This window comes from Colias croceus, chromosome 2 (genome assembly GCF_905220415.1).
Source record: "Colias croceus chromosome 2, ilColCroc2.1".
NCBI classification, from domain to species: domain Eukaryota; kingdom Metazoa; phylum Arthropoda; class Insecta; order Lepidoptera; family Pieridae; genus Colias; species Colias croceus.
In genome coordinates, this window is record NC_059538.1 from 1,399,217 (window position 1) to 1,425,417 (window position 26,201).

Here is a 26,201-nt window from a genome sequence, read left to right on the forward strand (position 1 = left end):
GTCTGGGACCAAAGAGTATAATGTATATGTCTGGGACTCTGGTGTGAGATGTCAATTATGACACGACACCAAACGACACACGTTGACCACAGAGCAAGTTGACGTTGACGACTGATGCTCAGTCAAAGATTGTCAAAGAGCAGAATCTGATGGCAATTAGGGAAATCAAAATTTTGAGTGTGCAACCCTAGGGAAAATGGACTGAACGATCTTGATACTGCTTATTTTTTATTTTGTCCTCAATATCATTAGTCACATTACATAAGTGGACAATACTGTACTTAATAATGAGATATCCACTTAATATTATGTAGGTACATACTTACATAAATACCTAATATGTATACAATTATACATATTACTTTTATACAGGTAATACATATTATTATTTACACATACCTATATTTGTATATTCATTACCAGTATGCCATGTGAAAATATCGATATAATGATAATGTAGATCAAAACTGCTTATAATTTTTTATAAAATAAAATAAAAATAAAATAAAACTATGTTTATTTTCGTAAGTATTAACAGATACACATATTATAAAATTGACTTGGACAGCTTGGACTTGACGAATAGCCGTATTGGAAACTCCTGTAATAAGTTTTCATAAAATTATATTCTAATCAACAAACAATATTATAGTTACCTACATATAATATTTTTTAATTTAAAGTATCAAAACGGGTAAGTCCAATTTACCAATAAAATCTTCAAAATTGAAAATTGTGATGTGTTTGACCCTTCTTCGTCGAATGTTTTTCTATACACATTATAAACAACACCTCTTGTTTGTGATCGCAGCGGCTTTTTCGACATTTTCGAAGATTTTTTAGACAAAATCCTAAAAATTATTCATCAACTGCAAAAAAGACAAATAATTTGACAACCAATTTGATAGTTGTCAAATAAGTTGCCACATGAAAATCTTTTATTTCTTAAATATAAATATGCCATCAGATTCTGGTAGACCTATATAATGTTTATGCCTCCTCCACACTACTCGCGAAGTTCCTCGGCGAAGTACTCGGCCGAAGTTGAATGAAGTCCGCGGTGCTACACTACACACTCATTCAACTTCGCGAGGAGCGCGCATACGTTCATATTCAGAACGAACTTCAGGTAACTTCGTGCCCTTTGACTCGGGCGCAAAAACCGACAACAAACGGAAGTCGGCCGAGGCGAGGTAAAGTTGGACGAAGTTAGCCGAAGTGCCTCTCCACATTATTCTATTCGTCTAACCTCGTTCAACTTCGCGAGTAATGTGGAGGAGGCTAGCAGTCTCAGTGAAAGTGGAACTAAAACGTACCTAGTGATTATATTCTCTTTGAGTGGAACCACGGCTGCTAAAAATGCCATCTTGTAGCGTGTTTTCTTGTAAGAAGAGGTCGAAAACATCAAGTTTACTAAAGGATAACGTTACCTTTCATCTGTAAGCATTATTACATCAAAAGATTGAGTAATAATACAACAAATTTCAATATATTACAAAGTATTGTTGATACTTGATGCTAAAGTGCTGCCACAAGGCCGGTTGCAGAGCTTCACCGACCATCAGTGCGTAGGTACGTCAGTCGCGCACTCGCGCTTGTCATATGTATGGAAAATGGAAATACGCGTGCGTATGGTCGGTCTAGCTATGAACGGTTTAAATTATGAAATATGAATTTCCATTTCGTACGCACTGATGGTCGGTGAAGCTCTGCAACCGGCCTAATGGTACTATATCTACTTGAGAGTAATTTTTAAAGTACTTATTTGTTTAAATATATAATTATAACGTCTATTTATTTCACATAATTTTCATCATAAAGTAACAAAAATAATCCCAACAAAAATTATAAATAACTAAAAATTAAATTTTATCCAGCAGTCTAATGGCTGGAATGATGATAAATGTTATCAGTTTGTTAACATTCTTACAATTTGTTTTTCAGATTTCCTAAATATGCAATGTTTCGGCATGTTTGGATCCAAGCTTGTGGGAATCACACATCCTGGACTCCGAAACGGACTAGCACAATTTGCTCAGAGCATTTTGATACCACCTGTTTTATAAAACAATCTAATAATAGGAGGAGATTGAAACAGGATGCTGTACCAACTTTGAAATTACCAAAGGTGAATATTATTAACAATTTTTAAGCCTTTGACCTTGTTCATTGAACTAGCCTGGCCACCTGTAACCTTATCTCATTAAATCTATAGTTGGAATGGTAACTTTAGGGAAGTAAAAATTAAGTTGGCTAAATTCATTTTTGTTAACAAATTAATTTAGCTTATAATTATTATTATTTCCAAGTCGTGCCTAATCCCAACTTTTGAAGAAAATAATATAATACTCTTGTATTCATGATTTTTTTAAAGTTGTAAGAAGAAGCGATGTAAATTTTACGTGGTTAGCGCAGTTAGCTGAGCAATTGAGAATGATATCCACTGAGCAGGTGGACTAGGGTTTGAATCCCGGCAAGGGTAAACATAAATGTTACAGGGTTATAGATTTTACCTAAATTTATTATGTACTATCCTTGTCGAGTAATCATAGCTTTGTAAACATTGTTTAGTTTTGGATTTGTGTAAAATGGACTGTAGATATTGTTTTACTTTTTTTCAGGATAAAGATAATGAACCTGAACCTGGAACGTTTTCACCTAAGATAATAAAGGTTGAAACATTGGGAAATTCTTCACTTCCTCAAATTCAAGTGTTCATAAGTACTCAAGATCAGACACATACGGCTCCGCCAGAAAATCGTTACCCACAGTTGACTGATTCACCAATAAATGCAAAGTTAAAAAATACTATACGGATGAAAAATATAAAAATAAAACAACTTCAAGCACAGATAAGATACTTAAAACAAAAATATGCTGAGATGAAAGAATTGGTTAATGAATTTTCACAGGCTGAACGTTGAACGCTGAAGTTAGCACGACTTGTGATGGAAGCTTTTCACATAGTTTGTGAAACTGGTGACAAAATCAAAGCATTATCTTTGAGACGGCACTAAACCAAATCTTGACATGGCTGAAGGCGCTGTTGTTTAGATGAAAACAATTTAGAAGCAACAGACATTATTTCTTTTTAATTTCCTGTCATATGCGAAAATTTGATTTTAAAGCATTTGCTAAAATTAATTAATTTTTTATTTGATATCCTTGATTCATAAACTTGAGACAAAGAACTTAAACAAGCCGTGAATTAAAAAATTAACTAGGCTGTCTTTGCAAAATAAGATGAAGCAAAAGCAGTTGTTTCTGTTGAATTTGGAGAATGACGTTGAAAATCATGAAATTGTTGATTACTTAATCAACAGGGTCAATTTATCAAAAATGCTTCAATATACAGGATTTCTTGTAGGATTTCTTGTATGTATCGAAAATTCAAAACGCCTATTTGAAAACTTTCAAATTTTCAAGACAAGAATCAATAGTGATTCAGTGCAATAATAATTAATGTAAATTTATATAAATAAACTATGTAAATGAACGACGAAGTTGTCTTATTGTTCACTGTTTCTTGTTATATCCTAAAAGACACATACATACTGCAAATATGTCCCTGAGGCCTGAACCATAATTCAGATGTTCATAAATAAAAATTATCCTGTTATCCATGTCTTTCGAAGATCGTGTATTATGACATAGGTACACCAAAAAAGAGTGTGTGCCGAGCACATGTATCAGAAAGGCCAGATTCTTTTGGTACACCTTGCATAATCATCCTATGCCATCTCCTATTTCTATCGTCAGATAAGCTCGTTCATATAACAAATGGCCATCAGAACTAAAAAAATAAATAAAATTCAACGATTGAACTGAAAAATATTTATTTAATATTATATTACATTGCCTTGGAAAACGGCAACTTTTTTTATTATGAATTGGGCCCTCTTGACAATAAGCACCGTTGGGAGAGTAAGGCGATCACAATAGTGTAGAGGGCCTAAAGGTCTATGATCGGCCGTCATTGTAGATGCTTATTCAAAAGGGTGCTTTTCCACCAATAATGTGCGAGGATGTGAAGCGAGGAATGTGTTTGTAAAGAACCAATCATATTGCTTAATTTAGTTTGAAGTATGAAGCGTTACTATGCGTTTGAAGCGATACTACTACCTATATTAGTGCTGATTTACACAGGGTCAGTAGACAAGTCAGTCTGACTTGACTGACTTACTGTTTACATTGACTTCAAGCCTCTGTACTGACTTCAAATCTGTTTACACAGGGTTCTTTTTCGGGTCAGCACTGATTTGCCTCGAATTTGTAGTCAGTTACTGACCCTGTGTAAATCAGCACTTACTTGCTCTGTGTCTGTGAGCGATACTATTGGTAATGGCGGCCAACGTCGACGATCATTTTGTTGGGCCAATGGTGCACAATATTACGTAATTTAAGTTAAACAAATACTGAATTAAATATAACATTTATTTAACACTTAATATATGACATTTTACATATATAATATCTTTCATAAAATTTGATCTTTGACAAACATTAAGAGGATATTATACATTAAACATTCAAATAGGTACAGTAGCAAGTAAATCCAGAGAATAGAATTCTTCAATTCAATCCAAAATAGATGAATGTTTTAATACAATAAATATAATGTCTTTTAAACAACAACACATTTTATCTGCACATTAATTTCTTTTCTCTAATCATAATATTATGCTTAAATGCTATTTTCAAATTGGCACAAAACAAACAGGAGTAACAGGACATCATAACTTATGTATAATTTTCAAAGTAAATATGTTCAAAGAGTTTTTTGGTTAAAGTTATGTCATTCAGATTCTTCCATGCTTCAGTCTCGAGGACCTGAGGATTTTCCTTGACAAATTTGAATACTTGTTTTTCAACTTCTTTCAAGTTGTACTTTTGAGACAATTTGGCTATATCCAAAGCATTTTGCACAGCAATCTGGTCCTTGATTGCTTGCTCTACCAGTGTAAATAGTTTTTTCAATTCAAATTTCTGAACCAACTCGAGTAACATCACCTTGTCTTGTTTATTTATTTCTTTTATATTTCCAGTGTACAAGTATTCCAAGAGAAGGTCCATTTCTTGATCGGTTATATCGAAAAACAGATTGTTCACGTTTGATTTTTTAATCATATCTTTTAGTACAGGGCTATGTGTGCATAGTACTATTTTGTGAGCTTCATATTTCTTATGGCTTGCAGTTTCTAAGATAAAATCTGTATTCCCTTTCTTAAGTATACTTCCAATGTTATGTGTTGTCTGTATCCTTTCCACTATTTCATTATTTAGTTGAAAACTAGAACAGATCTTGATTCTTATGGGTACAATTAGTGTTTTTATCCAAGTTTTCTTGAATGTAAATGTTTTGATATATTGACATTGGTCACGTTTAGATGATTTAAATGTTTTCCAGGTGAGTTCTTCAGACATAAATGTGTAATTTTCATATTTCATTTCAGTTTTTAGCATATTTGATTTACTAATACCCAGAGTGACAAATCCAATGTTTCTCTGGCAAATGAACAAATTTAACAAATAGTTGTCCCCTGGGCAGGCAGATGTTGTCATGTAGAACCATAGGTCCGGTTTACCATCTGTATAGCTCCCCCCAATATCATATTCATCTGGATTATCAAATTTATAACTCAATTCAAATATGCACAATTTCTCAGCATATTTTGAAGAACATTCATTGACACAGGATACTGCAGTACATTGAAACTGCAAAAAATAATTGCATATTATTAAAAAATCACAATAACTTCAAATGAAATGAATCAAAATTGAGTAAACTTATCATTAAAATTTCATTTCATAATTACTAAAAGCATAAAAAAATATTGATACAAAATAAAAAGTATTTATATTTTGTATCAATATTTTTAATGTAAATAACAAGTGCAATATTATGTATTTTAATTATAATACTTCTATTGGTTTCTTTTGTTCCAATGCCAAGTCCAACATTCTTCTTTCCTGTATATCTGGATTAGAGTCCATTTCAAAATCTCCTTCCATTTTCCTCAATCCCTAAAAAACCCGGTTAACAATGAGTAATAGAACTTGCACCATGAATTTATGACATCATAAAACATAACAAACAAATATGTTGCTCAAGCTTATTCGATTGATTTAAACATACCTGAAAAATACAATTAGTCTTTAAAACTTTGATATTGCGTAGACCATCCGAGTTAGCACTTTTATTAGAAATGATAAGATTTAATCGTTAATTCCCAATTCACAGGAAAAATCAATCTTCAACAATCGCCTATTGACAACAGCTGACAAGTGTGTTTAGTTGTGACTTCAGACTTGTGGTTGACACCACAGAAAAAGATGACACTTGACATTTGACAATTGAGGCAGTTTTTTACAGTGCTGTGCCGATTCGATTATTTATCTAATCGATTAATCGATTATGCGAACCAAGATAATCGATTATTAATCGATTATCTTGTTCGAAATAAAAATTGTTACATTGTCTTACCTCCAGATTACAAAAATGAAACAAAACTGAATTAAATCACATATTTATTTAAAATAAAACTACTAGATATTAAAAATCAAACAAATACATCAATAATTCCCAATCTGTGACCAGTTAGCATTTAAAAAATGATGTAATCTAGATGCTTTGGCAGAAGGCTGTTCCGTCTTAAATTTGTCAACTGACCTCTTGTCCTTGCAAGTGGAGGTAATTCTAAGTATTGTCGTAATGTTATTATGTTCGAAATAAAAATTTGTTGTCAATTGAAGATGTAGATGTTGCAATAAAATTTGATTTCTTTCGCTCAAAATGATCCCAGATCGATAGTTTTGCAGTTACTTGCTCAAGTTGTTGTGGCTGTGTAATTACTAGCTCACTAGTCCCTTGAGTGCTGTTTCTGAGATAAATTAGTTCTTCAAGACAACGTTGTTGGGCATATTTTGTTGTATTACTGTCCGTACCAAAACCGAGTTTTTTAAAACGTGGATCCAGCAGACAAGCTATTGCCACATGTTTGTTGTGTAGGGTTACCATAACTTAAATGGCTTACTCCCAATCGATTGTATCGAAATGATAATCGATTGCAAACGATCATCTTGATAATCGATTAATCGATTAATGATAATCGATTCCGCACACCACTAGTTTTTTAAACACTCAAACAGAATCGTTGTTTGTAGGCAATGCAGCATTGGCTTTGGTGTGGGATCGTGTTTATATACACATGCATTCGTCTTCAAGAATGCATGTGTATATAAGAAAATGATATTGCTGAAGTTAACATTCGATTTTGCGACTACAAACCGATCCGGTCGTACTCACAGGTCGTACTGCAAAATGCAAGATTCGGTGCAGTCAATATATTATGCGTTCACACACACGCACTCTTGAAAGAGCCGGATGGTGTTTACACATAATACCTCAATGGTTTACACACGGTATTTCGATACGAGGCTGTCGGAAACGACAGTGCATGTACTGAGCAGTACTGAGTGAGTACAACATTCGGATTTTCCAGATCCAATGAAAATAAGATTAGGCAAATCGTGGCTCCGTGTAAACGTACCATTACAATTATATTATAATGTCTAAGTATATACCATACCAGCTATTACTTATATACTATCATATTAATATTATAATCGTGAAAGTTAATGAGGGTAGTTGGATCATGGTCCATGATCCAACTATCAAATCCATGATCCATGATTCATGCGATGCGAGACATTCTATGATGGATGAGGATGGAATGTAAAAAGCTGTTTGGATCTGCATGAAATTTAATACAGAGATGGATTATAGGTAGATTGATTAAAAAGCTACTTTACTTCCTATTAACTAACTGATCAGTTCTATTATTATGATTAAAAAGGGGTATCATTTAAGGTATCACCAATTTAATTAGTTTTGTGTTTCTTAAATAATAGGGTTTGTCCTCAAATAGTAGATCTGTCACCAAAATGTAGTCACCAAACAATGCAAAATCAGTTCCACAATAAATCACCTAAAATCCTGAGATATAAGGTCTAGTACCAAATAAATGTTTTTGTATGTATTATAATAGGTGTGTCCTAATAAGTATTTAAGCAAACTAATTTAAAGAGATCACCAATAAATCATATTATTATGTTACTAGAAAATTATATTCAAATTTTTTAACGAAAATCCAATCCTTGCTTTGCGACCGTTTCTTCTTTGGTAGGTATAGTGCCTTCATCAGTGTCAGTACCTTCCTCATTTTCCTCATCAGACTCCAATATCGGCACTTTCTCCACGAATGATTGCTCGACAAACGACGATAAACTTTTTGAATGACTTGCATTACCTTCACCACTACTTGATGCCATAATCAAAAATAAACATTTAAGAAATTAACTAAAACAACAAATTATCCACAACGATAATAAAATGCACCTACAACAATGAACGTGAAATCGCGAATGATATGAAGTAAACTTGCATCTCTCAGTCTCTCAATCAATCTTTAAAGTCAATTTTTAAAGCGCGCCAATTTGTCTCCGCCCCTTTGATCATTTTTTCATTAAAATTATAAATTGATGTATTAAATTGGTAACGAATACTATTAATTTATTATCTGAACGAAATAAAATGTTATAGGTAAACCAGAATCTGATGGCAATTAGGGAAATCAAAATTTAGAGTGTGCAACCCTGGGGAAAATGGACTGAACGATCTTGATACTGCTTATTTTTTATTTTGATCTCAATATAATTAGTCACATTACATAAGTGGACAATACTGTTCTTAATAATGAGATATCCACTTAATATTATGTAGGTACATACTTACATGTATAATATACAATTATACATATTACTTTTATACAGGTAATACATATTATTATTTACACATACCTATATTTGTATATTCATTACCAGTATGCCATGTGAAAATATCGATATAATGATATAATGTAGATCAAAACTGCTTATAATTTTTTATAAAATAAAAAAAATAAAATAAAACTATGTTTATTTTCGTAATTATCAACAGATACACACATTATAAAATTGACTTGGACAGCTTGGACTTGACGAATAGCTGTATTGGAAACTCCTGTAATAAGTTTTCATAAAATTATATTCTAATCAACAAACAATATTATAGTTACCTACATATAATATTTTGTCATTTAAAGTATCAAAACGGGTAAGTCCAATTTACCAATAAAATCTTCAAAATTGAAAATTGTGATGTGTTTGACCCTTCTTCATCGAATGTTTTTCTATAGACATTATAAACAAGACCTCTTGCTTGTGATCGCAGCGGCTTTTTCGACATTTTCGAAGATTTTTTAGACAAAATCCTAAAAATTATTCATCAACTGCAAAAAAGACAAATAATTTGACAAACAATTTGATAGTTGTCAAATAAGTTGCCACATGAAAATCTTTTAATTCTTAAATATAAATATGCCATCAGATTCTGGTAGACCTATACTACTGTATAGGTGACAAAATATCAAATAAAAAGGAGTCGCAGTCAGGGATCGATAATCGATTTATTTGGTGACAGATCTACCATTCTGAGCACAGAGCTATTATTTAAGTAACAAAACTGTTATTATAAGAACGAAGTTTATATTCATGTAATGCAATATAATTTTATTATTTTACACATCACATTACACATACGATCTCTTATTTTACACATATATATATATTAACATTAATTTGATAATTCATACCTGGGAACAATTTTTGTTTATCTGAGAACGAAAATATTTCGTGGTGATAGATCTATTTATTAGGTGATACAACGTGATGATAAATTTTGGTGATAGAAAATATAGTTCCCATTAAAGAGGTGGTAGTACTTAGTAGATAGGTACCTACCTAGATTTAAGCTGGTTGCAGAGCTTGACCGACCATCAGTGCGTACGTCAGTCGCGCTTGTCATATGTATGGAAATTCATAAAACCGTTCATAGCTAGACCGACCATACGCACGCGTATTGTCATGCGCATTAGTGTCATAGTCATACAATTGTTGATGCGTATCGTCAGGACCGACGGTACGCACTGACGATCGGTCAAGCTCTGCAACCAGCATTAAAGTTACAATATTCTATCTTCAATGACATGAGCGACAAAAGGGACATCTAAAGTAAATTGTACAACAATATAGCTTAAGTAGGTACCTACTTACCAGAATTACACATATCGTTATAGAAATACATATTATATATTTAATATTAGGTACTTTAAATCAATTCTTTTTTGTCAGTAGGTTCATCAGCGGATGCAACCGCGCGACACAACTATTTATTAGTCATTTTTGCCGAAGTTCAAAGAAATAAACTCGATAAACTAAGCCATACTTATATTGAATTAGATAAAATAGATAAGTAGTAATTCACCTTTAGTATGATCTCAAGATTAATAAAATTTAAATCAAGTTATATTCATAGCACAAAATTATTTACCTTCGCTTATACTTCATATGATATTGCAATTATACCTATGTATAGGAAAATTAAGAAAAGGTTGATTCGTTACATTCGATGATTTCGTTACATACAAATAGGAGTAACGCATTAAACCACTAACAAAAATATAAAGGCGCCAGAAAATATAGCATTACCTACCAAATTTTACTTTTAAATTTCCTCATCCCATCTCCCCGTTTCAGCGCTGGTCGCTGCAGCATTTTCAAGGACAGATCTTTCAGTAGGCTGCTAGCAGCCGAGCGCGTCACACGATGCTAGCACCGCTATGACGGCACAACGCGATCGCCGTGGCGACGACAATGTCGAATTGTTACCGTTGAAATCGATGTTAGTAAACAACAATTACAGAGAAGATGAAGTGTACTACCCACCGACACCGGCAATTAATAGTCATCCGTCGAGTTCAAACCTATATGATTATACACTCTTGTCGAAACGCACGCCGGCCTCAAAGCGGTATGTTCGTTATCTCATAATAGCTGAAACCAAATTTGTTTATTGTTTTAAATTAATTAATTGCATAAGACTCTGATATTGACTATAATATTGGCTGCGATGTGTATTGCAAGTTTAAATTCGACCTAACAATATTGTTTATAATGTCTATCAGTTGATAATCTAAACATTGTTCCAAACATTCAAAATAAGAATTAAGAAAACAAAACGCATAAATTATTTATGAAAGATTTTCAATAATATAATCTAATCTACCTACCTTCTTATTTAACACGATTAATTATTATTAAATGTTATAAAACAATTAATCAAAATTTATTTCATAATATTTTTTAGTAAGTACTAAGTATATACCTATCATGAAAAAATTGAATTTTAAAATTGGAATACTGAAAAAAAAGAAAATTTCATCAGCCAGTTTTTAATACATATTTCCTTTCAATGTTCTGCCTATACAGCAATGTTTTGAATAAAAATAGTAGGTAATCTCCTAATTGATTGATGGGTGATGTAAGTTGAAGTGCGAACGAATGTATCATTCCTAAGCAATGATACCATTAAAAAACGGTTAAGTAGTTCAATTATAAAATAGTTTGAAGCGTACCCCCTTCTTCCTTACGTACCCCCGTGTGCCCGTTCCGTCCATTTAAATTTGTTTTTTTTTAAGCTACCTATTGCATAGCTTCTATCGCGGGCCTTGAGCGCGGGGACCGAATCCAGAAATTTAGTAACGAAAAACCTCACGCTCCCCACTCCGACGGGCGCGCAGGTGTGGCTTGAAGGCATAGCATGCAATAGCTTTACCGCGGCAGTCCCCGAGTGTCACACGTCTTTTTTTTCAGTCGTTTTATAGATTTATTTAATCTAGCTCATTACGGTAAATTGGAATATATAAAATATATTTTTTTATAATTGGTTTAAACTTAAAACATATTGGTTATGAGCAAAGCTTAAAACATATCTGATCAAATAAATTATTACGATTTATCTGATGAATGAATTACGGAGTACCTATCTACTTCATTTATCTATAGGTAGGTAACTACCAACATCTCGAAGAACATGTACCTAGATACATTTCCATGATGTATTCCAGGCTTATATACTTAGTTAAGATTTTAAGAAGCAAAAGCATTTAACTAATGCTGAAGGTTGGTTACATTCTTGATTAAGTAGGTAACTCACATAAAATATCTTCATAAACTTCGAAGGTTCCAAACTGAGAGAGTTATCAAAGAAAGTTGGCAAAATGTTTCCGCTGACATGTCGGTTTTATTTACCCTCTTAGAAAAACTAATTAGTTAAGTACATAATATATGCACAATACATAGTGTAAAACACAGTCGTAAAGCATAAGGACCTATGTACCTATGCTTAAATCTTTAAAACTACGCAACCAGTAACACACACATATAAATCCCTGAAGGCTCTACGCTCCCGAACTTAAAAGCATTTATACTAGGCATCTATTTTTGGGTAATAGCGTGGCATCACCATTCTATAACTGAATTTGGCACCCCGTTTGCCTGAGGGATACGAGTCTTATGTAAAATGTTACATTGTTCTACAAAGAGCCATACGCAAGCTGATGCCTCCCTTATAAGTACACGCAGGGATTTCTCAGTCCTGCGTGTTCGATCTTTGAAAATTATTTGACATTTAAGCAATTACTAAGTTTCCGCTTAAAAATCGAATAAAAATGATTATTTAAAAATTAAAGATTTTAACGGATTTTAAGCGCGATTCATTAGGTATGTTATTTTCCCGTTTCGCACACTTTGCTATCAAACACTAGAAAATACTAAAATGATTATTTGTTAGCATAGAGGCACACTAGATAAGAAGATAACAAAGTTAATAGCTATAAAATTGTTCGTGATCTGGGATTAAAATTCGTATTTTGCTTTTATACCGTTAAAATGATAGCTACCTAACCTCCGTTATTTTTCTCCAAATTGATATCGTGGTTCTCGTGGAAGGTGTATAATTAATTGTTAAGTTCTAGAAAACACGGGTGGTGAATCCGGCGAAAAGCTTATTCGTGCAATTCCAATCTTTATCACTGGAAAACACAGAAAATCAGTCTTGCAACTGCGTTACTGTGTATGCTAAGTGGACACCATTATTGGTTGAGCCGTTTTATTGTGAGCGTTGTAGAGTAAATATTCTTCTTTCTTCCTTTCTTTCATATATTTTAAATTTCCACAGGCTGTTATCACGAAATGCTCAGCCATCCCCGATGCCCCTCTTGACGCTATGTGGAGCGCCTCCACCGTCCCGGAAGCGTGAGGAGCTGACAGCCCTCGCTAACTTGAGAAAGAAGGTGGCCCCAGCTCTATTGCAGCATGATAGGTATTTTTTATATGTTTTTTACCACATATGTAAGTATAGGGTAACTTCTGTAAATTGTATAGATTGACTAAAACATTGTAACTATGGACTAGAAATATGTTCATAGTGACTAAGTAAGTACTCCCTACTGATTAAAGATCGTTGGAAATAGTATGGTAGAACACAAGAGGCTGACAATTTACTTTGTTATAAAAACAATAAGAAAGAAAGATTAAACGAAAAACAATTGTTCTTCATGTAAGTATAGAACAGGAATCTTACTAAACGAAAAATATAAAAATCCCCTGAATTTGGACAGGAAATTAAAATAATTTACATTACAATGGCTATATAATATTTCAAAGCCACAATCAAAAAGTAATTTTCCTTTTATCCAAATTACCAATTTCCCTCCGCAAAACTGAAGTCGTTTGCGAGCTTTTTCCAAATGGCTTGACTATTTTTGTACCGTTTACCAATATTAAGTATTTTTTTGAAGCTTTTATTAGCTTCACCTGTATGTTTATATATTTGTATGTAACCGACTGTTTTAGCCTCCATTTTGACCCATTTTAAAAGGATACGTTTCATTCAAACTTTGTACATTTATCAAGGATCTGTGATAAAACAATTATTTCAGGAGTTTAAGCGTGCTTTAAGCTATAAAAAATTTGTTAATTAATGTGTTACTGTAACACGGTTCTAACTTTGTAACAAATAACTTACATAATCAAATCGTTAGCTGGCTGTGTAATTAAATAATAAACACAAATAAACACAATATTAAAGGCAATATAAATCTTGATTAACGTTTAGCCGTAGACCCAACCTTGGAAGTAGTCAGGTATTGGAGTTAGACACGCACCCTCGGTTCTTGTAATTTGCATTTGATAAGTCGGTCCGTGGATTTAAGAAATTGATGGCTTTTTTAAATGAAATGGATAGCTTTCCAAGGTTTTTTTTGAAAGGAGTAAGAAGAGGCGTTCAATTTGTTGATATATTTTTAAATTAACAGAAATAAGTCACTCATAAGTTAGGTACTAACAATATCATCCATGTAGTTAAATGAGAGGTTTAAATTATGTTTCCGGGATAAAACCTATCCTATTTCCCGGGGTAAAAAGTAGCCTATGTCCTTTCTTGGGTATCAAAATATCTCTATACCAAATTTCATGCAAATTGGTTCAGTAGTTAAGGCGTGATTGAGTAACAGACAGACGGACAGAGTTACTTTCGCATTTATAAGTATGGATTTGAATGATCACTATTTTATTTTATGTTTAGATCAACGAAAAATAACAACGAATCGGACCATCACGAAACAGAGCAACTTGACAACAGGCCTAAATTACTGCAAAAGGTAAGTGAGTTAAGTACCTACACTATTTACAAAGGACCATCTAAGAATTAATAATAATTTCAAATAATAATTAGACTCACGAAAAAAATACTGTTCAAATCACATATTTCCTTCAAGAAGACCAGAAATCCAGATCTTATTTTAATTATTTATTCACCTCTCTTGAATTCGAGAAGTTTAAAACTAAAAGCGCTAGATAATAAATTTAATTACAATGAAGAGCGTCGGCTCACAGCAAACAATATTTCACAATGAACTAAAAGTCGTAGCCTCTTGAAGCAGCCTCGATAGCTTTATTTATTGCTTTAAAAAGCGCTAATTAAGCTCTATTACCGTGTACTCGTGCCTGAATGAACTTCATTCATTAATTGGAAGTGCTTTAACAATCCATTTTAATTGGGTGAGCATATTAGTGATTATTTAAGGTACAAGGCAATTTAAATCTAGAAATGTCTAATTTTAGCTAGTCTGGGCATAATAAGAGGTCTGGGTGCGAAAGGAATAGGTACGTTTCTTTCGATTTACGTACTTTAATAGATGACTAATCTTTTCACATCTACACATTATATGCTATTTGTCACACATTTTTAAATTAATGCAACATTCACTTTGTGTTCTACTGCAATTCTCTTAATAAAAACCACCAAAATTCGTCCCCAGTTATTCTAGCTTGCTTACCTATATACCAAAAACGTCAAAAACATTATGATAAAACTCCCTGAAACTTCTTCTCATCTCTTAATTACACGACAACAGAATAATGATTCGAAATATTTCTAACTCGTTCACACTAAAAGCTCTTCCTTGGTAAAAGCAGGAAGCAATTAAAATAATGATGGTATTTCGTAAGATTACGAGGGATAGCACTGCTCCGGCCTTGACCCGAGCGAAATGTGTGGCCTTGTTACCTATTGGGCCCTTCCTTGAGCGGTTATCAGATTTTTTATCACACCTTGCATAACAGTTTTACATAAATATAAGTAACGTAAGTTAACGTTTTATCAAAGTTATACTTTGTAGAAAAGCTTTGATACGATTTTGGAACTTTTGATACCATGGGATATCTAATAGTTAAAGGCAACCAGAATGTGGTCTGACTAAAATATATTATTATATAATTTTTTGGGTTATTTAGTTACATTTTTACAGTGAGATTGAATTCAAATGTACATATTTTGGACCATGTTTGGACCGCATTAGAAATGTTAAGATAACTAGGCTTAAGCTAATTTTCCCTTTGTTAAAAACTTAATTAGAACTAGGATGAACCAAGATTTATTCTAATTAACGTAGCGTGAAAATGGAAATTGAGTGAAATGCCAAAATAATTAGTAAGATATTCCTACAGTATTGATTCGCGTTTCACTTAGTGCGCAATCATTCACCCGAAACCAACCCTTCTTCCTACCTCGGAATTCCATTACGATCCATAATTTCTAACGAAACATCGATCAAACCCCTTGTCAGTATTGAAAGGGTCATGTAATCTAAACTGATTTTTTCTAACTTAGCCTTCAGCCAGTTTCAATTCATCATCACTATATTGTACTTACCCAAGTTATCAATCAATCTCAAGACTAATCATCTGAGTGATATGGCAATGCTTTGTAATAATAGCTTTTTCGTGAAGATGGTATTATTGTTAGAATGTAGGTACTTGATGTAACAAACTGTAGGCTTAAAAAATCCATGAAATCGAAAAGTAGAACAACCTATGCTCGACACTTGTAACTACACTATATATACCTCTAACTCTACATACATATTTCGTCCTTGTAATGAATATTATCAGTTCTTGAAATACGGAACACGAGGAACATGAGATACCTAAGTAAGGCGAGAACTATCACGCAAATTGGACAATAAAACCCGATCGTAAGTATCTACGTAGGTAGCTGAGGGAGGAGTGAGGACCCTTTGTAGGGTCTCCTGTCTCCACCGTAACATAAACTGGCTACGACGCGGAGTCACTGATGTAGAAATTGAGAGCTTATTATTCCAAAAATAACTATTTAGAAATACGAATTGAAATTACATATTTTGATGTTATAAATTCTTCGCGAATCATATTTATTGGACCGGAATTTCAAGAATGGTTGCGATGTGATGCCAGATATAATGTATACACGCGACGTTATTCATGTTTTCATAGTCTTGCCCTTATTAAAACGGTTTTGCTTGCAGAATAAATGGGTGATGCAAATTTGCGTAGGTATGGTTTTTGTATGGTTCAATCGCGGTTGAAATGTCATGACATTTCATATTTTGCACTTCTATTGTGCTTCTATTTTAGTCTGAAAATTGTTGGAAAAGCGATGCAACAAATTAATCTCATTTAATTAAACTGACACCCAGTAAAAGTATGGTGTAAATTGGTGAGAATTGCTGCAAGTATACCTATGGCTTTAGCCTTTAGGGAGTGTTGAGAATTATTGTGATAAAATTTTTCATTAATGTGCTGAAATAGAAATATTTATTCGGGTTAAATTAAAATCCGACGATATATTATAGTGAAACAAAAGACAGAACCAAAGCTTTGACTTTGGATATATAAATCTTAGCAGTTTTGGAACATATTGCCAAGAAGTATAAAGGAAGTTATTTTGCGGTTTGAATATAGCTTTTACCATCTATGAAATAGAACGCTTGCGGTTTTCTGCCATATATAGCGTACAAACTACTATAATAAAAAATATAAAGAAAAAAGAATAGCATGATGGATAAAACTCTGAAGTGGACCAAGGTTTGTGGTCAGAAATAGGTCAGTTCTGCTGAACTTGTAACTCTGGTGACAGATGTGCACTATTCATAACTTTAGCTATAATAATTTGAAATTTCGTCTTTATTACATATCCAGTTTTAGCAGTGAAATAACTCGTGTAGTCCGATTATTAAGAAGCATTCGTATTTTAATTAAATCTCTATAGGTTCGGAAGGCTTTACGTAAAATAGCACCCTTTTTTCATACAGAAAAAAGAACATTTAAAAAATTTGTATCATAAATTTGCCTACTCATTTAGGTAATTGACTAGAAGTTTCAAGTAGGCAGGTAGTTTCCCGAAACTCTGAAGGTTGAAAAATTCGCTTTTATTTCATACTAGCTTCCGCCCGCGACTCCGTCCGCGCGGATGTCGGTCTTCGCGTGGATGGTTATTTCTCCATTTTGAGTACCTCTGTCAATAACATCTTATAAATATCTATTGGACCCAATTCCCAAATACGGCTAGGCCTATAATAATACGCAACGTGTGTTCGCGGTTCTACGGAACAACGTCTATGGATAAAACTGAAAAATTAAGATTAATTTTTTTCTACGTATTTTTCCAGGATAAAAAGTATCCTATTTTACGCCCAGGATAATAAGGTATAATTATACCAAGTTTCATCGAAATCGAACCGCTAGTTTTCACGTGATGCCTTCACATACAGACAGACAGACAGACAAAAATTTTTTTAATCACATATTTGGGTTTGGTATCGATCCAGTAACACCCCCTGCTATTTATTTTTTCAATATTTTCAATGTACAGAAGTGACCCTTCTACAGATTTATTATATGTATAGATTTATTTAAGCCATAACTTTCTGGTTCTTCTGTATTCGATTATAATATAAAGTGAAAAAACTAAAACCCAACTACGACAATAACCGGCGCTGAAAAAGTATAAAACAAGATTTCAGAATACTGAACTGAACAAAGTTGCTAATGTAGTTGGAAGTAAATGGACACAGTAGACTCTACCAAGATGCCTTCGTTGTAAATTGACAATAATGTCATACAATACTATTCTGAAGTATGCAATATTCCACTATGTAAAGATAAATTTTCATGTTTGGAAAGGCGTAGTCACACGTTGTTGAAGTGCTGCGGTAGATAGGTATATTATGTAACGTGTGACTACGCCTTTCCAAACATGAAAATTTATCTTTACATAGTGGAATATTGCATACTTCAGAATAGTATTGTATGACATTATTGTCAATTTACAACGAAGGCATCTTGGTAGAGTCTTCTGTGTCCATTTACTTCCAACTACATTAGCAACTTTGTTCAGTTCAGTATTCTGAAATCTTGTTTTATACTTTTTCAGCGCCGGTTATTGTCGTAGTTGGGTTTTAGTTTTTTCACTTTATATTATTTGTACTATTTTGGTGTTAAAGTGTATTTGGGGGCATAATATCAACAAAAGTTAAACTGATGAACTAATAAAGAAGCTATGGACGAAAAGATGTGAATTATATGCAATCAGCCCATGAATACAGGTAAAGTCACGAGCAAATGCTAGTAATATATATATATTCAAAATGTACAAGGAAAGCGCTTTCAAATGATATTAAACACGGGATATTTATCTTAACTTTATTTTTTTACTTTGTATGTTTTGTCCCATAGAGGACGCCACATTAGATTTTGTGAAACCCCATATAGCCTATAACCAGCGGACAATTAAGACGCTTCTAATGATATGTCATTTGTCAAATTCTGATAAGTAGTTTAGACGTTACGAGGGAACAGATGAACATACATACATACATACATACATACATACATACATACATACATAGCCTGTCAAAATCATAACCCTCCTTTTGCTTTGCCGTAGTCGGGTAAAAACTCAGTTCTTGCCTTTCCTGTGTCCTGTGTCGTTTGCAGTTTGCGCGCGCCTTCGTTCCTCATAATACCGCAAAAAAGCATTTAGGTATATTGAGATTTTTAACTTTCTTAGATTTCACGAAAACGTAGGTATACACCCTGGAATATTCACAACCATCAATACTAAATAACACATTTAATAAATAATAATTTTTAATATGATTAAAATTCACATTTTGTAAAGGCAAGTTGTAATGCAGCTATTTGAATTCCCTGTAGTAACGAATGTAGTCATGAATTTTAGAGCACTGGCGCAGATGCGGCTAGGCCGAACCCGCAACGGTTATATCTGCCAATAAAAGATGCTGCATTGGGATTTCAATGTGTCCGAATATTGCGCAATGTTATGTTATGCACCAATAGTTTGTTTTTATATTATGATTGGTTGCATATAAACAATGAAGCATACCGCAGAATTATGTGTAAACGTACGCATATGTATGTACCTATAATTTCGTTGTGTGATTTTTTTTTCTTCATTTTGGAAGGTTATATTCTGCCAAAAGTGCTTAACATGTGCAAGAAGAGTATTTCTGTCAGGTATTCTTTTTCAATTGGGTATTGGTGTAAAACTTAAATTAAGTAGGTTATCATAGTATACTAAGTAGGTCGTCTTTTAACTCAGATTCTATACAGTAGAACTTCTAAACTTTATAATACATAGTTATTTCATATTATAATGCAAGTTTGAAGGAAGTCGTTTCAGGATATTGTGATATGAGCGGAGCACAGGTGAGAGTCGTTAGAATGTGAATGTCTATGTCGAATTGTTCAATCCGATATATTTTAGATTATTTCCCTTATTTTTTTATTATGGTTGCTTAATGCTTATCTAGTATCAATGAATACGGCATAGAGAAGCCAGTTTCCCACCTAATTGCCAATTAGTGTAACTCCAAGTAACTAAACCATAACTTAACGTATCGTATAGCTTAGACTGGCTTAGACTATAAACTCTCGGTTACATTAATACACATTATATTATGTTACATTATTCACAAGTAAATTTACATAAAAACAAAGTTAATAGTATAGTATTCGTGGCGCCTCTAGTTTTGCCTCTAGTGGATTATTACGGGCTGAATCGATGTTCCGTGGGGAGGGACACTCTCCAAGATTAATGGCGAAGAGCCAAAATCTATCTATCTTCATATTTCCTAGACTTAGCCTAAGTAAGTAAATAAAGAGTGAACGTACTTTACGGAATGTATTTTAACGGAAACGCATTTATTGTCAGATTTTTGGTTTTTAGACTTTGTCTGGACTCGGACCGCTAAAAATATAGCAGTTTGAAATAACCAAATAAATAAAGAGGTATCTTAATAAGCAGATGCTAAGTCTTTTTGTAAAACAACTTAAACTGTGTAAAATAGAAAACAGAAATATTGGTAAACGACTTGCACGATAACGTGATGTGCATGCAAGCGGGCACAGAACTCTAGTACCTACAGAATTAAATTGCATTTCAATAGTGTTTCACACTTTCTCGATGTGGCTTTTTAGCAACTATACTTGAGCAAATTCGCAGGCAAAAGCAAGTCTAGCCATCAGTTTAGGTGCGCTGCTACGAGCGTGCAGGCCATACAATTAAAATTAATTGCTCACCTGCATACTGTGTAATGTGTATTAGTAACCCCTGTGTGCTTAGATTATTACCATGCACATTCGTGATAGTATGGTTTTAACCCTGAGACTTAATTTCATGTAAATTCTAATACCTTTTTGCTTATGACCTAGCGAACAATTAAATAATCATTACTATGTTATATTATGACCCTCATAGGGGGCTCGTGGCACAGCAGTGGGTGGCAGTGGTAACGTATATGGGCTGATGATGATATGGTTACATGCACGCTAGTTTTTTACCTAAGTTTTATCATTAAAACTTATAAATCATATACACAAATCTTTACCTCCTTAATTCGGAGACTTTATAGAATATCTTACTGTTAAATTACTTTGGCTTCGGGCCAAGAACTAAGTCTTACTCGACTTATTACTTCTAGTGGGATTGGGCAAGTATTGTGAGAGTTCAGAAATATTTTTAGACTGTAGCAGTTCCTACTGCATACAATGTGATTTCTGAAGCTGTGAACTTTAAACTTTCAAGCGACTATTTATTTATACTTTATAGTTGAAATTCTTCAAGTATCCAAGAAATTATAGCTCTCTGTAACATTTTTTTCTTTTTACTGCGTGTTAGCCACAGCCTTGTTGACTTCGCAGTTTAGCATATTTTCTTTCATGTATAAAAATGGGTTAATCACGATGTAAACCGCTAATACTGCAATGATTTAAATATAAATAACGTAGCATTTCTTGATGAGAATAATTATGCTGTAGTCGACTTATTAAATTTTAAGACTTATTAAACATGCTTCTAAAGTCTAGTAGGTAGAACATTTAAGGAAATCTTTCTTTCTCAATCCATATACAGGTGCTAAAAACAAGGCCAGTCAGCATGGTGGTGCAGTGGAGCGAGGTTCGCACCGCGTGGCAGGACAGCGACTTCATCACGGAGTGCCTGTGTTGGCATAATGTGTATCGCCAGCGGCATGGTGCTCCGCAACTTTATATGGCACCTGAGGTGAGTTATGAGTGTTGTATCATGATCTATTATAGGTACAACACATGGGAACATTCATGGCGTGGCATCTTCTGCGGGACCTTGAATTCTTAGTACTCCTTATTAGTACTTACTGGAATAGGCATTTTGTGTATGTGTGATTGTGATAGTGAAGTAAACTTCTGTGGAGCATTGAATTCGTTTAAAACCTTGTATCGTTATACATGTAGGTTATAGGTACAGATAACATAGATCCACTGGATAGTCAAGTTCTTTTGGGCATTGGACATTTCGTTGGGCAAGGCGAAAAAATTGGTATGATTAATTTTTTAAGGACCTATAAACATTATTATATTATGGCATGTTAGTAGGCTGTGTGTAGATAATTTGGTAAACAACTAAATTTTGGCGTTCAAAGTGAAGAAGTTAGAATTCTAGAAGTTGTAATGTTAATTCCAGAACATAATATGCAGATAATTTTGCTTAACTAACGACACATCACACAGTAATTGAGCGAAAATTGTTGTATAAAAATAACAGAATAAAATAGAAATCAGATCGGATGTCGGATACGATGCCATATTTCAGCCGAAAATCCCAGTTTCGGAACGGTCCTAGCTAAAACGAGGACTATATCAAATGAAATGGTACTGAAATATGACCGGACTTTATTTTACACGTGTACATATTCCGGTCACTGACAAAGTCTACGGGGAATACTCTCGATTGATGTTATGCTCTTGTTACGCTATGTCAAAGGAAATCTCTTGAAATTAATGAAGCTCTAGATATAAACATGTATAAACCCTCAATAGTGGTAACATTTGGTCTCGTCAAAGTAGTATATTTTTAAATGATTCAGATAATCGTCGTTTGAAGACTGAAATATAGGTGTTGGTAATCGAAATTTTAACGCCCTTACTAATAGAAACGTGTAAATTCGCCATTGTTAACAAAATGCGTTGGTCGCGTAAGAATCTCGTTAACGAGCACGCAATTATAAGTTTGCTTGCCATTAAAACGCGTCATAATGAGCGACCTTTTCATAAGCCTTGTTAGAATCGCGCAAACTTTTTACGAGAAAATTCCAACTGCGTAAATATTAAAATAGTTGAGAGAAGCAATGCGAGCGGAATAATGGCTTCATTCATGGGCTTGAGGAATGCTCTGCAAACACCTCGTTTATTTCTATTTAATTCTGTTCAAATTTATTCGGAGAGGACTGAATATTTCATTTGTTGTCATTAGACATCTTTTTTTGCACAACAAACCTATGGAACAAGTAATTTTATATTCATTTTATAAACGACTTAGTTAAGACGCTGCTTGAAAATAGGAGTTTGCTTTAAATAAAAAACAAAGATTCTGCAGAGTACTAAAAATAGCTAATGAACGTTAAAGATGGATGAACTTGAGACTACCTGAATTATTAAATTCTGGTTAAAGTCGATTTTATGTTTAATTTCGGTAAAGCCTAACGTAATTTATTTTTAGCTCTGCGACTACGCTCAGGCGTGGGCGAATCACTTGGCGCATACAAATAAGTTCTACTACAGGAACGACAGAGATGTCGGACAGAACCTCTATCAGAGGCCTGTTAGTGCACTGCAGCCGGACATCACTGGTATGTATTGTGCCTATTATATGTTATCTTATAGCAGATACTTCTAGAAGCTTAATTCAAAATTGATTTGACTTTAACGGCTTCCCGGTTAGGGACATGAATGACTACAGATCTGATTATAACTCAGTGTTCATAAGCGGTGGTGATCACTTTCAATATTAAGGAGAACCAACAACTCGGTTACGTGCACTAACTTAAAAAAATTTGACACACAAATTTAATATTTTCTTCCGGATTTTATCTATATTCTACATCCATATTCGGTTCCTATTGCAAATAATTTAAACGAGTACCTATATAATTTGAACTAAGCAGTCTCAAACCTTTATGCTAAATTGGGGCGACCTTTTGAGTCAATACCTAATTACATCTAAAAGTTAAAAGCATCCCACGCTTCAATATGGATCAAATTCCTAATAAGTTGGGGTCTTGGCTGTAGATAAACTGGTCCAATGATTTTCGATATTATTGCGGCCGAGGGAACCCAATAGGGGTTAGAAAATTCGTTTACTAACAGAAAGCTAATGACATACCTAACTCCTTAGCCTAACTCTACCTTGGCAATTTTTTTGATCCGGGGTAAATCGAGCGAAGCTGGGGCAAGCGAAGTTAGTAGTCTTAAGTGTAGAATATTTATTAAATGTATGATTCCAGGACCAGCCTTAAAGTTATTTTAGTGATAGAAAGTATGAAATTTCCAAGAATAACTACTTATGAAAAATGTAATAATCTTAGGTCAAGAAGTTTCCTCGTACTGGTATGCAGCCGTGCGCCAATATAATTTCTTCAAGGAATCCGACGTCCTCCACGCCAACGTAAATGCAGGTAAAATTCAACTCGCAAGAGCAATGTATCGGAAAATTAATACCTAATGGCAATTGGCAAAATGTTCGCGGTCTTATTCGCACCAGTGCTTTTGTACGCAGTCATTCGCTGGCAATATTTCAATCCATTTCAGAGGGTATTAAACATTCATTTTTGCTAGCTAGTGCAAGTAATACGTTTGCGTTACTTATTTGTAAGGGTAATCCAAAAACTATAGTAATAAAAGGCACCAAGTTAGTCTGCACACCATCAGCTGCCAGTGTTAGTCCTCCGTGATTAAAATTGGTCTCTGTACGAGTTACGGAGAGCAGCCAAAAATACACCGATAACAGTTAATAAAAGTTTAATCTAAAACCAATTTAAGTAATTTATAAATCTATAGGTATGAAAAATCATATACCTATAGATTTACAAAGTTTTACGAAATTTAGACAACGTAATATTGTCCGGATTACGGTCACGAAGCCAAAAGATTATCGAGAATTTCCCTTTTTCCCTTCCCTTCCCATATTTATTTAGGACGTTTCCTAAATTTGGTGTACAGTTATTTGATTGATTCCCTTTGGCCAGGTAGGTTGTCTAGCTCCTGCAAGAAAGGATTCTGAATGATTTAGTTCCCAAGGTAATTTTAAACTAGCATCTATTTATCAATATAAAATGTTTTCATGTTTGTAGACCACGTTTACATAAAATAATAATATTTTATGATAATTTTCTCGTCGTTGTGGATGTTATAAATAATTCAGAATGGCTGCGGACTAGTTACGTACTTTATTTTACAAAAATATTAATACGCCTTATAACTAACTAGTTAGTTTATGCGCCATTGTAGTAGTTAGTACAATATAGCACAACAGTTAATCATCCAATTGAACGTACAATAAACAACTAACCTCACAATCGCCTTTACGCTTATTAAATAGTCGTAAAAATGTATGTCCGACAGTGGCAGTAATGCTCATTATAGAAAAGTCTGCCTAATACATATACAGACAGAGTTAAGGTTCGGACAATTTGAGCGTTATTGTGAGTCGAGTTGTTAATAGAACTTAAATTAATTAAATTGCTTAAATTGCCAATACTTCCAGGCCACTTCACCCAAATGGTATGGGTGTCCACACGTTTCTTCGGCGTTGGCAAGGCAAGATCTCGCGCAGGTAAGGTGATAGTGGTTGCCAATTACTCTCCCCCAGGGAATGGATCCGGCCAGTTCGAGACCAATGTTCTACCACCGTTGCCTGATAACACGCCAGAATTGCCTCCGGAACACTGACGAAGGTTTTCTATACGTGGCAGGAGGTTACGGATCGATGCCACGATGAATCGATAAACGGGTGCTGAGTGTGGTAGAGTTTAGAAATTGTTAATTTATACCTAACCACAGACTAATAATAATATACTACGTATACAAACCTAACTCCTTAATAGACTTCTGTGAAAGCTTTGAAACATAACTTTATACAGTAAACCATCGTTTTAAGGAAGGCTTTAGGTAGTTAGGCAACATAGAAACCAGCTAGTCACTCTACAATGATTGAAATCAGAACAAAATATTTAAGGTCATTGAAAGGCTCTTCCAGAACTCAGAAGTCTAGTTACGTAAATATTATGAATCTGTTAAGTTTACGTGATCCAAGACGTGATCTATTGGTTAATGTCAAAGGACATAAGCGTAAAATGTTTACACCAAAAATTATAGCTGGAACGACCTTTTGTTAAAATGGAGCGTGTCGAAACGTAGATGGAGGGTAGATAGATATAAGTAATTTCGTTATAATGTTATTTAAACGAAAACTGAATCTCTAAGCACGTCACGTCTGCGAGACGACACTCTATAATAAATATTGATAGGCTTCAGGTGTGAGGTGGTATTTAATGGACTCAGTGTTTTCAGAAGGTATTTCTAATGAAAATAGCCAAAGCTTGTGAAGA

The 26,201-nt window shown here is 33.8% G+C and overlaps 3 protein-coding genes across 5 annotated transcripts; 2 read left to right on the forward strand and 1 right to left on the reverse strand.

The window, feature by feature from the left end:
- The first annotated feature begins 1,290 nt into the window (after positions 1–1,290).
- LOC123702060 (THAP domain-containing protein 1-like) lies at positions 1,291–3,499 on the forward strand. Of its 2 annotated transcripts, none has more exons than XR_006752807.1 (3): positions 1,291–1,572; positions 1,945–2,128; positions 2,622–3,499. XR_006752807.1 is itself a non-coding variant. In XM_045649710.1 (3 exons), the coding sequence occupies exons 1-3, from the start codon at positions 1,360–1,362 to the stop codon at positions 2,922–2,924; spliced, it is 567 nt and encodes a 188-aa protein (XP_045505666.1). In that variant the 5' UTR covers positions 1,291–1,359; the 3' UTR covers positions 2,925–3,499. The 2 variants fall into 2 exon arrangements, 1 of the variants encoding a protein (XP_045505666.1); XM_045649710.1 differs by having other exon boundaries at positions 1,291–1,439.
- Positions 3,500–4,416: 917 nt separating this feature from the next.
- LOC123704439 lies at positions 4,417–6,317 on the reverse strand. 2 transcript variants are annotated; one of them, XM_045652831.1, is made up of 3 exons: positions 6,137–6,317; positions 5,923–6,024; positions 4,417–5,715 (listed from the first exon to the last, which is right to left on the reverse strand). In XM_045652831.1, the coding sequence occupies exons 2-3, from the start codon at positions 6,010–6,012 to the stop codon at positions 4,741–4,743; spliced, it is 1,065 nt and encodes a 354-aa protein (XP_045508787.1). In that variant the 5' UTR covers positions 6,013–6,024; positions 6,137–6,317; the 3' UTR covers positions 4,417–4,740. The 2 variants fall into 2 exon arrangements, with proteins under 2 accessions (XP_045508787.1, XP_045508794.1); XM_045652838.1 differs by having other exon boundaries at positions 5,923–6,038; positions 6,135–6,317.
- Positions 6,318–10,690: 4,373 nt separating this feature from the next.
- Positions 10,691–25,641, forward strand: LOC123704588 (ectin-like). The gene is made up of 7 exons (XM_045652979.1): positions 10,691–10,909; positions 13,118–13,261; positions 14,525–14,600; positions 21,692–21,841; positions 23,315–23,444; positions 24,180–24,269; positions 25,358–25,641. The coding sequence occupies exons 1-7, from the start codon at positions 10,719–10,721 to the stop codon at positions 25,540–25,542; spliced, it is 966 nt and encodes a 321-aa protein (XP_045508935.1). The 5' UTR covers positions 10,691–10,718; the 3' UTR covers positions 25,543–25,641.
- Positions 25,642–26,201: the final 560 nt, after the last annotated feature.

What these genes read in the sequence shown, in the direction of transcription:
- LOC123702060 (XM_045649710.1), top strand. Translation starts at nt 1,360, where the DNA reads ATGCCATCTTGTAGCGTGTTTTCTTGTAAGAAGAGGTCGAAAACATCA. An exon ending in GATAACGTTACCTTTCATCT is followed by an intron (nt 1,440 to 1,944) that starts GTAAGCATTATT and finishes TTTGTTTTTCAG; the next exon opens with ATTTCCTAAATATGCAATGT. An exon ending in CAACTTTGAAATTACCAAAG is followed by an intron (nt 2,129 to 2,621) that starts GTGAATATTATT and finishes ACTTTTTTTCAG; the next exon opens with GATAAAGATAATGAACCTGA.
- LOC123704439 (XM_045652831.1), bottom strand. Translation starts at nt 6,012, where the DNA reads ATGGAAGGAGATTTTGAAATGGACTCTAATCCAGATATACAGGAAAGA. An exon ending in AACAAAAGAAACCAATAGAA is followed by an intron (nt 5,716 to 5,922) that starts GTATTATAATTA and finishes TATTTTTTGCAG; the next exon opens with TTTCAATGTACTGCAGTATC.
- LOC123704588 (XM_045652979.1), top strand. Translation starts at nt 10,719, where the DNA reads ATGACGGCACAACGCGATCGCCGTGGCGACGACAATGTCGAATTGTTA. An exon ending in AACTTTATATGGCACCTGAG is followed by an intron (nt 21,842 to 23,314) that starts GTGAGTTATGAG and finishes ATTTATTTTTAG; the next exon opens with CTCTGCGACTACGCTCAGGC. An exon ending in ACTGCAGCCGGACATCACTG is followed by an intron (nt 23,445 to 24,179) that starts GTATGTATTGTG and finishes TAATAATCTTAG; the next exon opens with GTCAAGAAGTTTCCTCGTAC.